The sequence below is a fragment of the Dermacentor andersoni genome, chromosome 1 (assembly GCF_023375885.2).
Source record: "Dermacentor andersoni chromosome 1, qqDerAnde1_hic_scaffold, whole genome shotgun sequence".
NCBI classification, from domain to species: Eukaryota; Metazoa; Arthropoda; class Arachnida; order Ixodida; family Ixodidae; genus Dermacentor; species Dermacentor andersoni.
The window spans coordinates 71996974-72013001 of NC_092814.1; the positions used below are offsets into that span (position 1 = coordinate 71996974).

The following is a 16028-nucleotide window of genomic DNA, read 5'->3' on the forward strand; positions in this document are numbered from 1 at the left end:
TATCCTCGAACTGTGTTTTTTCACCAAGCCCAAGGGGTGGTTCAGGACCCCTTTAAGAGGAAACTAAAGGCTATAATGATTACTTTCCCCCTTTTGGAATATTGTTTATCCACCAAGGAAAGATGCTTCATTAGTCGATAGAATTGCTGTTGGCAGGCATTTCTTTCTCAATTTCTCTTGCATAAAAACTGCAGCAGCAATAAAGTTATTGCTGTGATGTCCTTATTCTGAAGGCATTTTGTGAGTATTTTGTCATGAAATATGAGAAGGTCTAACCTTTGTTGCTTAGTCGTGAATGCAATTGTACTCCCAGCTTTGTAGGTAGTGAGGTTCCACTCACAGGAATTAATTGCATCTTATCTTTTGAGACATGTGGTTCATGACTGATGAGTTGATGCTGCTAGGTAGTTTTTTTTATGCTACAGTGCGGCATTTCAGTTAACAGTCGTTTGTGTTGTTTTTATCTGCCTTGTACCTGTGTTTAATAATATATCATGAGAAGTACTCTGTATGTTGCCACTTGCAAAGTGTGAGTTTGAAAGCATCTAGAGAATAAACAAATTAAATATGTGAAAATCTACAAGGTGGAAGAAAATTTAAGGAAGAAGTTTGTATCCTCCTGAAAGTGGTGCGAAGCCACAAGAAAGCACATGCAGGTTCCACAGAAAGATGTTAGTTAAAAGGAGGAAAAACAAAGGTAGCTGCTAACTTTCCTTTTCTAGCATTTAAAGCATGCTACAAGACTTCCTTGAATTCTTTCAGAGTCTCAGTCCAAGCCAGGAACCTGCAGTGGAGCAGCAGCTGCAGCACCTAACAACATCCAGTTTGTAGTGGTGCAGCAGCCAGCACAGCCAACCCAGCCACAGACACAACAGCAGCAGCAGCAGCCACAGCAACAGCAGTCGCAGCAACAGCAGCAGCCAGCAGCACCTGCCACATTGAGTCTTGTAGTTTCATCAGCTCCTCAGCAGACACTGCTGAAGGCTGTAGCTGAAGACATAAGCCTAGCTGAGTCATGTCATCTCAAGCGCAAGATCTCTCATGCTCCTGAAGGGGCCCCAGACAAATGTGCTGCAAACTATGAATTGTCCGGAGAGGAGCCCTTGAAAGCCTCGGATGAGCAGCAGCTGGGAAACCTCGGTCTGTTCTACACAGACCAGAGCATGCTACCTCCTTGCAGTGTCGACCAGCTCATGGGAGTGACAACAGAGACAGGCACACCTGCTCACACAGTCGCTGCCTCAGCCACCTTTGAGTGCGAGAGCCAATGGAGTGCTCTGACTACAGCCCACCAAAACCAGACTGAGAATGCTGCCAAGCCGCTGTGGGGACAGATGAACTGCGAGTCAGCTTCAACGGAGCCAGACCTTGAGGGGCGGCCTCCCGAGATGCAGCCCTTGGACAACACTACAGCATCCTTTGCAGATGAACAGCAGTTCAAAAAACAGAAGGTGAAGGATGTTCCAGTTCTGTCTTTGTCAAGCTGGCCTGCCAGTAGCCTGGAGCAGCAGGTGCAGAGCATGGACTTCACCTGCGCAGGAGTCAAGACAGAGGTCACCTCCAGCTGGTCAGACTCACTGAATGGTATGCTGACCCAGTCTGAGCCCAAGGTGCCTGTAGTGTTTGGTGACAAAGTGATCATGGACCCAGGCCCTGTGGGCGTAAACACAGCACCAAGTGCTCAGTTCTCAGTGACAGGTACTTTTGATAGCAACCCTCAGTGCCAGGACAATATGGCAGCTGCTGGTGCATTTGGCCTGACTTCTTTTGAGGCAGCAGCACAGCCAGTCAGCCAGCCGCAAACCCTTGTTGTGGAGCCTAGCTTGGGTGTCTCCAGGGATCAAGCCCCACAGTCGGCTCAGCAAGCACAAACCCAAGCTCAAGGGCCAAACATGGACCACATCTCGGCAATGTCGATGCTTCCAGAGTCTGAGCTACTACGCATGATCAACCCCAATGCTTTTGACAATGGTATGGCAGGCTCTTTTTTTTTTCTTTAATGAAAGGAGTGATATGGTTTGGGGCAAATAAGGCTGATGAAACCAAAGTGCACCCGAAAAACGAAGCATTCAACCTGAGACCTCAACCGTTTTCTTGTGTACATTGTAAACTGTATGTTCTTTATTGCTAGATCATAAAAGTTGCCGATGAAAATTAATTTTTATGTATTTTGAAATTTGTGAGTGATACTATGGTTTTTAATTGCGGTATTGCAGTGGCCACAACTTAATGCATTTATTGTCATTTATTTGTTATGGTGTTTTATGGTCTTATATAAAAAAAAACAGCTGCAACATTTTTTAGCTGTCTGGCACACTACTGAAAATTTCAGCTGTTGGGAAAAAGGGTTACATTTTAATTAAGGGACTTTATTCTTTAATTACATTTTCAATAGCCTGGCAAGGGAACAAGAATTCAGGATCACCAGTCAACCTCTAGAGTCTGTAGAGGAGTACATTAATCTAGGTCAATTACTCCCAAGGGACCCTGATCACAGGAAGAAAATTTACAGAAGAATAAAAATGGCTTGGAGTGCATACGGTAGGCACTACCGAATTCTGACTGGGAGCTTACCACTCTCGTTTAAAAGAAAAGTGTATGATTCTACCAGTGATAACATGTGGAGCAGAAACTTGGAGGTTAACAAAGAAGCTCGAGAACTAGTTAAGGACCGTGCAAAGCACAGTGGAACAAAAAATGTTTGGGGTAACAAGAGAGGAAAAAGAGCGGTGTAGATCAGAGCGCAAACAAAGATGGTCAATATTCTAGTTGATTTAAAAAAAATAAATGAAGTTGGGCAGGCCGTGTAATGCGTATGGCAGATAACCGGTGGACTATTAGCGTTGTAGAATGGATGCCAAGGAAAGGGAAGCACAGTCGAGGACTGCAGAAAACAGATGTGGGGTGATGAAATTGGGACATCTGCAGCTGCAAGTTGAAATCAGCTAGTGCAAAACAAGGGTAATTGGAGATTGCAAGGAGAGGCCTTCATTTTTTGGTAAACTAAAAAAAAAAAGCTGGTGATGATTGGATTATTCGTGAAGTAATTACTGGCCATTCATTGATTTTACCTAAATTTCCAGGTACTGTGTAAAACTGGGTTGAGCAAGTTGTAATATTGTCCTATGATAATGTTGATCATGGTGATAATTTGAATTTACTAAGAACTATGAGTAAGAAGGTGTAAATATGCTCATGCAAGCGAGTGTTGGGATGCTTCTTAGTGTTTATTGTGGCATCGTGCCTCAGCTGTAGTGTTTTTGTAGACTTGTAGTTGCAGTATCAGTTTGTTATTGCACAATTTCATCACTATTTTCTCTCTCTCTCTCTCTGAAGGAATAAGATGTGTTTCAGTTCGCTGGATATTACACAGGAGCCAAAAATATGATACGCTCGTAAAATTTCTGTTGTCTTCCGTCAACTACATAGTATGCACATATGTAATCACTGATTGTCAACAACAGTGCAGAGTCTGCTACAGTGTAATAATTAATGGAATATTGGGGCCATTTATGATGTGCTTCCGATTTCTTAAGCTCTAAAACCTAGAATCAAAAGTACAGTGATGTCATTATCCATTTGGTGGCAAATTTTCTTTTATGAATGAGCCATTGTGAGAAGCTTTCATTATTGCACTATCAGCAGTTCATTTGCTAAATTTTGTTGACTGTTTCCGTCAATTTTTTTTATGTTTTTGAGTTGCAGATGAGCATAGCCATAGAAGCACTTTATACGATGCTTATGGGGCTTGACAAGCTTGACATTTGTTGAGACAGAAGTCAACAGTGCTTTTGTTTTTTTTCATGTGATGTATCATTCCTGGTAGCGCGAGGAAAGGAAAATTGCAGAGGCACCAGTGGCGAAGTGTTATCGTCTAGCTGTGTCCATGTGAGAGAGGGCACCAGAGGCTCAAACTCTACCCTAAAATCATCAGTACTAAGTTTAAATTCCGAACACGACTCACTAAAGCTTTCGAGGTCTAATTGTTCACTTGAGGTGAAGAAACATCCAGAAACACCACGATTCCAGCATTTAAAAGCTGCACCCACCTATCTCTATGCCGCCATTTTCAAAACTGAGGGTAGCCAGGCTTCCACTCCATTTCTGCCAAGCAAGCCCACAGAATATCAGTTTTCTAGGAAGCTGGTGCCATCTAGTAGCGCAACATTCACGCCAAAATAAAAACAATTTCCACTCGTCTGTGACATTCAACAGGCAAATGGAAATCCCTGGACAAGTGAGACTTGTTTTTGGCATGGAAAGAGTTAACAGTAGATCTGCCACAGCCTTTTTGCAGAAAATTGACATGGTGTGGATTTAGGCTTGTTGGTGATACACTACTAACACATATTGCAGAAACAATAAGAAGAAATGACATGGATATGCTGTTTCTATGTCACTGACCTTTTTGCTTCAGCATTGTATGTACATATGCACACACACATTGTATAGGCACTGTTCAGCATTCATAATGTCGCATATGAGTTAGGGGTTTCACCAACTGATCAAAAGTGTTTCATAAAAAATGAACTTGTTAAAAAATAAGGCAAGTATTGCTGTCATTCCAAGTAAAAAAAAAGTAAGACAAAATTTCATTTGTCAAAATTATCTTTTTCTAACTACAGCTGTTATTAGGCATTGTTGCTGTTTTTCCTAAGTAATATTGGTTTCAGTATGCAAAGGTGAAATATTCATTTGCATAGCTTCTACAAAACTGGCCTTTTCAAAATTTCATTTGGCTAGATAAAATCAAAAACCAGCTTCCAACAGCTTGAACGCATCTAATGTCAGTGAATAAAAAGATAAAGCACCTCTGTTAATTGTGGGCACATAGCTGCACAGATTACTCCTTGTCTAGCGCCATTGATCTCTATGCTTGGATGGTAAACAAGGTTGCTGTGATCTAATTGTCCCAACTTCAAAGATTTGATATAGTTAACAAAAAACTCTGTGGAATACTAGTGTCCATGCAAGTATAAACCCTTCATATGGATTATTAATCCATTCCAGTCATTTCCCTGGAAGCATGCATTATGGCATGCAGTGGTGAACACTTAAGGGACACAAGAAGGCATACATTGTATCATTCTGTACTGTTAAGGTAACATTTACAGAATTGTAACACCTGCTTTATTTATACAAAGAGACAGGAAGGGCCACACAATTCTTTCAGAGTTCAAATCTCTTATTGAATAAAGTTATTTATGTAGAGAAACAGATGTATTTATTGAAATCTTCGATACAGCATCCACTCTTGGCTGGAGCCATCCATAGACGGAGGGGTGAGGGAGTTTGGTTTATGAGGATATGGGTTTATAAATATAAGTAGAAATTCTACACTGTGCCAGCAATCTCGAAGTTCATGATTAGCTAAGCACTACCACCTGCTTTGAATCAACAGGGCCACACAGAGAGGTTATCACAGTGCCTCTAATAGCACAGTAAAACATGTTGTGAAGAAATCCACTATGAGCTAAACTCCATTCTCTTTCACATGAAAATGCAGCATAATTAGCGCCCCCCCCCCCCCTTTCTTTTTTTTTTTTTTTTTGTCCGTAATTGGACGCTATAAATGGGACATTATAAGTCATGAAAGCTGTTTTTTTTTTTCCCGTGCCAATCCTGTCGGTTGTGGTTCATGTCATCTGTATTCATGTCAACTTCCGAGTTACAAAAGCTCTGTTCTCAGTAAAGTTGATGCTTTAAAAATTTGGGACATGAATCTATCACTTGGCTTTGTCTTCCATTTTTGCCTTTAATGTCGCTTCAAAGCTTCAATTTCAGCCATGTGGCTACCTGAGAGGTGCATGCTTTGAAGTGCATTTGTGCTACCAAGGCCTTTGGTATTTAATGGTGTGGTATCTTACTTTGCATGTAATTTTTTTTTTTCAGCTATAGGATTTAATCAGTATTGGTGTTTCTTTTTTTGTTGTTGTTGTTGTTTTCCCTAGCAGAGTTTTACTATATGCGGAGTTATTATAATGCAGTTCTACTTTATATACAACAAGGAGCTTCTTTTATAAAATTATATGTTGCACATTGAATGTTTCAACATATTAACACATAGAACCGCTGGTTGCATGTACCTGTCACTGTATTAAATGCATGTTTTCAGCAGTAACAGCAGTGGTAGCTGCGAAGTGGTGTAACAGCATGCTAAACTACTCTTGTAGAACCAGAAAAACAAACAAATCTGAAAAGCTGACGTTGGAGAGATTGAGTAAAACTTATCTACTAGTCCCGAAGAAGGTTTATGGCTTACCACAACAAATATGAATGACTGTGCAATCATCAAAGTGAGAACACCTCAAATGCACTGAGAAGATTAATAATAATAATAATAATAGGAAGAAGAATACAAAGATTCTTAACAGTGCTTTCGTGCATGGTGATCAGGACATGAAAACATATCTAAAAAGTATTCAGAAACCATGCCATGCATCAGTAAAAATGCAATTTTGTATAATGTGAAGCCTGAAGGAAGTGAATAAGTGCACAGAACAAAAAGAGTTAAGGCCAGTCAGCAATTGTTGATGACGCTTTGCTGGCCTTATCTTTTTTTTTTTTTTTTTTTTGCAATAGTCTGTCCACTGAAATTTTTTGCAAGTGCAGCATACACGGCTGCAGAGTTAACTGGTTAATAATTAATAAGTGGGCAAGCAATAACAGAAGCAGAGGAAACAAGAAAAAAAATATCTGCCAGATTGAGGCTCGATACTAATTGAACAAAACTCCTTTATTTGCTACAAAAGATGATGGCCTCCACTCTTAACAAGTACCCTTTCTTGTGATGAGCAGTGCCAGTAAAACTAGTCTTTTGCATCATCTTTTGTTTCTCTGCAGTGTGAAGAACATCTGACTCAACAGTGGAGGCACTTGGACATTGTCAGCATGTAGCATTTTGCTTCATCTCACTGTCTTCTGAACATCACTTCGTGTGACTGCAACCCTGCAGACCTTGCATGAAGGTGCAGGGCTGTTAAGCAGTACTACTTAGGTGCATGATGGGTATGTAGTCCGGTATATAGACACAATGCGCTGCTTATGAGAGGCAGAGGTTATATATTACCACCTTTGTAAGGTGAACATTGTGGATAGAATATGATTACAATCGTTATTTCGAGCAGCAGAAAGTGTGATAACCTCACCTGTCTAGCATCGGAATGTCTTGTTCTTGCCATCTGGAGTGCTAACAGGACACAAGCATAACAAATCAAGTTATTGTGAAATCAGTTTCTTACATTTCTTATATATGTGTGTTTTTCGTTCATGAAAATTGCATTGCACAGTGTGCTGTGTTTGCAACATATCTTCACAACAGACATACCTGTTTTTAACATCATGGATCATTTCAGTATAAACACAGCCAAAAGTGGGCACAGCTGAAACAAGGTGGGCTACATGGCTCACCTGGTCCATTGTAAATTATTGCCGTTTTTGACATAGCTTTCTGCAATTTTGGAGTCGCTGGTGCGTGCCCCGTGCCAATCTCACAAGACAATGTCAGCTCCTGAGTTGATAGTAGCCCTGCTGTTGCCAGCCAAAAGCACTGGCTACAGGGTAGCGCAGTTGTGTCACGCAAAGCAAAAATTTTGCTCTTTCGCAGTTTTGTTGTGTGGTGTTCGCATTTTGAGCTTGTGCAGCTAGCAGTGACACACCAATAGTCGAAAGCGCAAATTGTTACCACACTGTCTGCTCTTCAGTTCCCTGATATAATAGGTAAATGAGTGTTTGCTGCATGGTCCTGCATATTTACCGCAGTTTGTGTTTGTCATGCCCTGTCGTGAGAATGTGTGTAGTACTGTTATTATCCGTATAGTATATATACATATATGTATGAACACACATGCATAACACATATATAAATGCGGCATGCATGAGTGGACTGGCGCATTATTCTCGTACAAAATGCCGAGGGCTGACAGAGAGTGTACAAACCGCATTTTTTAATCTGACGCGGCACATTTCTAACAGTTTATACAACAGTGTTAAATTCCGGTTTGTAATATACAAACCTGGTTACTAGGTAGTATGTAATGTTCTTATTACTGCCTGCTTTGCAGGCTCTCTCTGTTAGGTGTGTGCCAGCTTAGTCACTTAGGGAGAAAAATGCTGTGTTGGTTGGCCCTTCGCTGAAATTTTTCTGCTGCCAGGCTCACTTTGTTAGCTTTTTTAAATGAAGCATTGTTATTTATCTCTCAGACACCTCAAAGTTAAGGAATGACATGGTGTGTGCTAATTTTGTTGCCACTCCTTAATTTCTGTGTGTGTTTGCAAACTGCAGGTTTTCTCACTGATCTGCTGCACTTTGCTCAAGGGCAGTTTTCCTGATATCTTCCGTTGTAGGGAGCTTATTTGCACTCGTCTCATTTTCAGGAGACTTGCCGTTTTCCCATGTGACATGCACCAAGCTTCATGATAAGTACAACTGTTCATTTTATGTGGGTGAAAGCAGATAGATGTTTCACTCTTCTTTTTTTTTTTTTCCCTATGGTGCTTTAGTACCTTTGGAATTGTAACTTAGGTAATGGTTGCTTATTCTTTATTGAGATTAACTGGCTCTCACTGGTGCGGTTATAAGCTTAGTTATAGGAACAGCTGATGGCACAATTTCTGTAAGATTGCGCAAAGTGACCACAATTTTGGGCCTTTGCACGCTTTCTGCAGTCTCTATAAGCTGTGGAAAGAATAATTATGCCTATGGTATGCATACTAACCATACTGAAGTACCATTTACAAATATTTTGTGCTTTCACACATTTGAAAATGAACTATTTATTTGTGGATATTGAATATTGATCCATGTCACATGGGGCGTCCACTGTGTGTGTGTTTTGAAGTATTGTCATATTAATTTGCATGACAAAGTAACCAATGGATTTGCAGTTTCTAGATTGTGCAGTGCTGTTATGTAGTGCAAAACAATAAATGTCATTAGCTTCTAAGGTGTGCAAGTTTCATGGGTGACAGATTTATTTTACCAATGCCTGCGTTTTAATTATAGCGACCCCTGAAGAAGAAATATAATTGGTAAGCATTCAGTACATTTTTATATAATATAGTGCTTACACAGAAAACATTTGTTCTCAAATCAGAGGAAGCTTCCATCACTTGCAGAAATTTCTGCCAGCTTGATATAGTACAACAGATGTATTGTTTGCCAAGTACACACCTGTATTCAGCAGTCTTATGTGAAATGCAGTAAGGCACGCATGACCCAAAAAAGAAGCACCCATTATATAAATAGTGGAGCACTTCTGGTACTGTCATAATGGTTACTTTTAATAGCTACATCAATTTACCGGTTACTGAAAAGAAAGCAAAGCAAACATTTTTAATCGTTTTACACTTTCTTTTCAGAATTTAAAAGAAACGGTGGTAACTTTTATTTTTCTGTTAAATTAATACTGTATGCAACACACTGCTGACCAGGTTGTATGTTTTTCAAACTAATCATAAACATACTGTCTTATATATTTCCATGGGTCTAAATGCTTTCATGTGTGCAGCCACAGTTGTTTGTGAGTTGGCCACTGTGTCATAGGTCCAATGGATGTAATCAGGTGTACACTTTGGCAACTGCCAGACATTTATCAGCGTTGTTGTTGCTGTACTTGCATTCAGAAGCACTGTGTATGATGTCACTTGTGCAATAATCTGTACTGTATATATAAAATGGTTAAGTGAACATGTGTACGAGTCCTTTCTAGTTCTCACTTTTCCCAGCTAAAGTGCAAGATGACGTGTGGCACAACATGTGAACATGTGCGTTTTTGTTACTGCCTTGCATGTTACTCTCTACTTTCATTAAACCAGCTGGTGTTGCTTGCTCAAACCACACATCAGACTACATATTTCGATTCACTCTCTCTCTCCATCCTTATTTTTCTCACAAGTGTAATGCGCACCTAATCATTGAACATGGTAATAATAATGCTAAAAAATACATGTCCAGTCACCAGACAATGCTGTTCTTGATACATCATTATTCCGGTATGTAAGGCTATGCACAATTTCATTTAAAAGACAACCTGCCCCTTTTCAACTTTTTTGAGATGCCTGCTTTCTCTCCCATCTTTAATGATGATACATGAAGCATCATGGCTGTTGACCACACTTCTTTACAATTGCACATCTATAAACACTTCCTCTAGCAATGCAAAAATGTCCTCAACAGAGCAATACTGTTCAATGTGACTGGTAAATGAATGTTATAAATGTCTAGTAGAGTGGCTTGCTGGGCCAGTTGGTGCATGGTGAACGTATAAAGGGTTCCAGCAAGTACGGATGCGAGCACAAGCAAGAAGAAACGGACAGGACAGTGCTGTCTTGTCCGTTTCTTCCTACTTGTGCTCGCGTCCGTACTTGCTGGAACCCCTTATACGTTATAAATGTCCATCTCAAAAACATAAAGGACTTCAGTTTGCATCTAGGTCTTAAAGGGCCCCTCACCAGTCCTCATAGCAAACTTAGGTTATACGCTGGAAGTTGTTACATGCCCTCTAAGGACCGTTCAGCAATTATTAGCCGAGAGAGAAATGTTGCCGTACCATGAACCCATGATTTCAGGAGGAGAGTGCCACTGCCAAGAGAGACACTGTCTCCACTTGCCCCATCTAGCCTCCGCAAGCAAAATTACTTCCCTGCGTTCTCTCATACTGGACCTCAAGGATCATGTGATGCATACATAATGGGCCTGGCCTTCATTTTTTTTTTCCCCTCACTTTCTTGCTGCGCGGTGCACGTCCGCTGACGGTGTTGCACGCGAACTGTTGTGTTTATCTCGTTTCATGTGGTGCACGATTGTGCATGTTGTGCTCAAGAACACTTGACTAGCAGTATAAGTCAGTGCTACACAAACACTGAGGCAGACACAAGCTGATCACAGAGCATGATCGCGCGCGGGAACACAGTAGAAAATGGCATAGTTTCAGTGTCGGCGCATGCGACTGCACAATGTGGGAACAAGCAGACGAAACGGAGGTACAGCTCTCTTGCTGCAGTGCAAACTAAAACAAATACATGCAGGCATTCAGCTTATGTGTTTTATTATTTCTCTAAACCTTAATTCATCTATTGATGCAACATATTACACAAATTCTTGCAGTCACACGTCACTAAGAGCAATGTCGCAGCAAATACGCATGTACGTAGGTGCTCTAGCACATATATGTCATCCTCCGGCTTGGAGCATGGCGCCTGCAAGGAGAAGGGCAAACGGCGTTTGGTTTGAAATTTCACCTCTTTCCGTGGTGTGTAGCGTTGTAATACTTAGCAGACATGGTCGTTAGCGAGCATTGTATGTACAGCAGTTGTCAGCTCGAAATGGCCAGACCTGGTGAGGGGCTTTTTAAGCAATAGGCTGCCCCTCCCATAGCTACAAATCTCTTATCACTAAAATTTGGCATTTTCTCTGTCCTTGTTCATCTGCATGCTCCAGTGCCTGTTGGCACAAAGGTTTAAGCAAACCTTAATTGGTTACATTTTTGCTCGTGGTTGAATGAAATGCTGGTCACAATTGGGAGCAGTCTGTTGACTACCGTTGGTAGCAGTAGTTGTGTGCGCTACTTGTTATTGGTCCAAGTATGCCACTAGCTGCAGTAAGGCCCGACTAAACAACACGGAGAAGTCTGCTTGTACAAACAGCGCTTGTTTTTAAACTGCTTGTGTCCTTCGTTCTTTGTGCACCAGCTCGTCCAGATTTCAGTTCTGCAAGAAAGGTCGCATCACTTATGTGGTAGTAAGGAACTGCTACTACTACATATACAGGTGTAGAACAGTGCCAGTGTTGTTATTGTGTAGCTGGGAGTGACTTTGTAGGCATTGCACTTAGATGTCACAGCTTCCAATGCACGAAAAAGGACAAAAAATGGCAGAGGAGGGCTGCAAAGGTATAGCAGGGGAAACATTTAATGCTGGTAACTCCATTCATACCAGGCACATTTAAAATGAAAATATTTGCTGGAAAACATTTGCGAAAAAGTGGCATTTTAATACCAAACACATTCCACGCCTTTATTAACCCTGTAAGTGCCATGAGCCATGCAACTATTTCCACTCCTTTCCTTTCCCGAGATAATTTACGATTGTGGATGTGTACTGGTCATGACATTGGTACAGAATGTATATCAAAGTAAAATTTCATGGTTAGCTTTTAGTTGTGTGCAACAGGTGGTGTGAGGAAGCTTACGAATTGGTGTTGCTCAGATAGCATGCATCTCTCAAATTCCAGCACTATAGCAAACAGGAGCAAGAAGCTCGCACAGTTTTTCAGTTATTTCTAAATTCAAGAACTTCATGTGAACTCTCAAGAACCAGTTCTTAAAATAATGTGCATACATTTTTTTTTTTTGCTAGTATACTAGTTATCTTAATTTAAAATTATTAGCAATATTGTTTTTGTTTTACTACTATTATAAAAAAAATTCAGAATGTTCAGCAACTCAAGGCCAGTAAATATGATTTGCTTTTAAAGTATGCTAATGTGTTACTTCCAACAGCAATTGAATTTGATTCACCTTGGAAAAACCTGGCACACAGTGGGCAGAAATGCCCAGCACTCAAAGGTTTAAGATGTGTTGGTGCCATCTACCTAATTATTGCACCCAATTTACATATGTATGTCTCGTTTTACTTTTAAGTTTAACCTGCCTATAAACAGTTGCTTCTATGTAAAAGATTGCAAATGCACATGTTTAATGCCATACAGGATGTTAATCCTAGCTGCACAAAAAAATATTCATAGGAGCAATATAAATCACGGTGGAGTTATGCTTACCATTTGAGTATCCAGAATGGTAGCCTCTTGAAACGGTGTAATGTGCACACTTATTTGCATAATTATTGAAGTTGCATTAATTATTGATCTTACGCAGCTAATGTATTCAAGCAGTTTGAAGCCTGTCCTGATCATTATCTAACTAAATAAAATTTTCAATGAGCAAGCGTTTGTTACTCATTAAGAGACTATGAATCTGGAAAGTCTGTCAGTAAACATCTCACTGTGATTTATATTCCTCTATCTTTAAGTGTTTGATGCAGCTAGAAAAAACATGCTGTATGGAAATGCTTCCCTGTACTAAAGCAATTGTGAACTGGCATTGAGTCTGTATGTAATGTTTGTGAGTAGAAGCTACATGGGCATTGTTATTCGTTAATTTTTTCTTTATTTACAACATATTGCTTGTTTACTTACAACATACTGCAGTCTTTGGCTGAAGACCAAGCAGGTGGGCAAGCAATACAAAAGCAAATAAAGACTCAAAAGTGTGATCAGCAAACTGCAGACAAGGTTTCTGCAGAAAGGCAGAGTGAAGATGTAACCAGTCAAGCTTCAGGTGCGGTAGCCAAAAGAACAGCACAACGCTGTAGGTATCGGATCAGATGTAAAAGTGGCAGCAGCAGTCAAGCGTGGGCTAACACACATTCCTAAAAATCGGAAGCATCATGTGCAGTAAATACATCAGCTGGTGAAGCATTCCACTGTGAAGTAGTGCACACGAAGAAAAAGTTGCTGAAAAGGTTAGTGCGCAAGAAGAAACAAGAAAATTGTGGTGGTGTCTTTTTGGATGTGATAAACGGTTTTGTCAGTGCGGCTCGGGGGCAATGATAAGTTGTGGCCCCAGTCATGCTCAACCAGTAATTAATCTAATCTTCTTATTTCCAGCTTACTTTCAATAGTACTGTGGAAGCTATGAATTCTGCTTTGGCATAAAACTGTTGAAGACATTAAGTTGTCTCCTGTACATAAGAAAATGCATAAAATATGCAGAAGGTACCAAAGCACAAGACTGTTCAGTGACCACTTGTTTCTCAACACATAAACAAAGTGAGTCTGTCAGAAGAGCCTGTAGGAACCAGACCTGTAGTACCAACTGGGGAACCAAAAGTAACTTCTAATGTATGTGGAACTAACCTCTTGGTATTTACCAGCTGAAGTCAAATCAAGGTTAAAAAAATATTCCCATAGCCCTCAGTATACCTCTGCATGCTCAGCATACCTCTGAATCTACAGAACAGTCTTTATTTCTAAGTAATAATAAGAATAAACAGAACATATTACTAAGAACGCAGTCTCACTAGGAAATGCCTTGCCAACGTGACTAAATTGTGGCTTTATATCGGCTACATGAAGTCTTGCATCTACCAAAGTTGGAGAACTGATTGCGGAAAGCACTGCTGTGTGCTCTGCTTTATTCTTTTTGATCAGGCATAATAGTTGCTTCTCAAAGCTGATTTTTGTGTGGAAGCTTTAAAAAAAGAATGCTGTTAATGATGAAGGCATTGCTTTGCAGGTATCTTGTGGCTTTACGGCACTACAATAAAATAATGCAGGTGCACTGTCTAAAGTGTGCTGGGCTTTCATGAATGCTTAGTATTTTGATTATTCCCAAAGCCTGTATTGTGGGGTTTTCACCTATTCCAACAAAGTAATTTTTGCTGGCTACAAAAAGCTTGAGAGGTGGTGGCAGATGTTGCACAGAGCATGAGGATCTTGCTTAAATATCTCCCACTCCTTCTTTTGTGGCTGATGAAGGAAATGATGCTCTTGTCATCACAACTTTCGCTATGGTGAACATTGTTGCAGGTAAACTGAGATGCATTGAAAAGAAAAGCAATATGGACATTTTTAATAAATATGTATCATTTGTGCACAATGTCATTATAAATTGCAAGAGAAGTAGGAAGAAAAAGAAGAGGGACCAGGTACATCCCTCTGCCAAGCAGGACGAGCTATGTAGTAACAATTGTGCAAACCCTCAGTCTGAATTGGAGGTGGTCCCCATCTACTTACAAGTAGGCCTGTGCAAACAGAGATGTTGCTTTTTGTCGAAGTTGCCAAGCGCAGCATGCAACATGTATAATTCTAATATAAGAAAACTGGCATTGCTGGAGAGGCCACATATGCTGACCAAAATGCCCAAGTTTTAGTATTGTGTGCCTGCATCTGGCATGAAACATATCTTCGTTTGCATCAGCTAAAATTAGATTGCCCGTGTCTTAATAGGCAACACTAAAGCTCTTATCCATGGTACCATACATACATAAAGAGGAAACCAGTGCGCTTGGTAAGCAAAGTGTTCCTGGGTAAAGTTTGATTTGACCCTTCGTGTTCAAAATTTTTCTTTCAAGGAATTCCAACTTGTTGCATACTTTTGATGAACTGCTAAAACCTGTGTAAAGGCCCTAGTCTACTTTAAGTTCCAGCATTGTAGCATTTAAATGAATGTTGAAATCTTGCAGCTTTAATTATTGGTCTTTAAGGGTCAATAAAGATACATTCAATGGACTTTTTCTTTAAAACGATATATCAAATGGAGCAGTGTGCTTTCCATGCATGGTCTTTGTCTCGGCTGTTTTACTGGGGGCACATCTGATGTTTTCTTACTGTTAGAAGATACTTGGCACACGAGGCATTTATTGGAATAGCTAGGATGGTGCAATGATATGAGCAGAGCGATTTGCAATGCAAAGCTTGCAAGTTTGCTAGGGAACTATGGGATCCATATTATGTGTACTGTTTGACCTTATTTTGCAGGACTCTGCATAGGGAAGCCGTGAGTGTATTGTTAAATGAAGGAAAGGCCCACCTTAAGAGGAAGCTTTAGCTCGGGCCCAACTCCGACGCGGCCTATTCAAATACATGTAAAAACGCAAAAACGTTTTTCTGAGATAACCCCTGGACCGATTTTAATGAAATTTGTTGCTTTTGAGAGAGAAAGTTAAATTCTAGTGACTGTTGGAAGCGGAATTTTGATTTAGGGCTTGAGTTTTGTTAAAGAGATTTACAAAATTTCAGAAGTTTGAAAAAAATAGAAGCACGAAGTTTACAAACTAATAGCTCTGCATCCAGAACTGGTATCGCGGTTCTGTAAACGGCATCCATTAGATCATTCAAAGCGGACAAATTTCATATGTCATTTTACATCTTACGTGAGTTAGTTACGTTGTTTACGAGGGTTCTGCAAAAGTTGTAATTACATATTAATAAATTTTTTGAGATTCATGTATAAGATGTCAAATTTGTC

At 40.2% G+C, this 16028-nt stretch overlaps 1 protein-coding gene across 2 annotated transcripts in view; it reads left to right on the top strand.

Moving 5' to 3' along the window:
* LOC126544793 (uncharacterized) overlaps positions 1-9688 on the top strand; it is a 122039-nt gene extending 112351 nt beyond the window's left edge. For both annotated transcript variants that reach the window (XM_050192261.3, XM_050192262.3), the window contains exons 14-15: positions 763-1971; positions 6844-9688. In XM_050192261.3, the coding sequence (XP_050048218.1) occupies positions 763-1971; positions 6844-6848 (1214 nt within the window). In that variant the 3' untranslated portion in view covers positions 6849-9688. The remainder of the gene's footprint in view (positions 1-762; positions 1972-6843) is intronic.
* The last annotated feature ends 6340 nt before the right edge of the window (positions 9689-16028 follow it).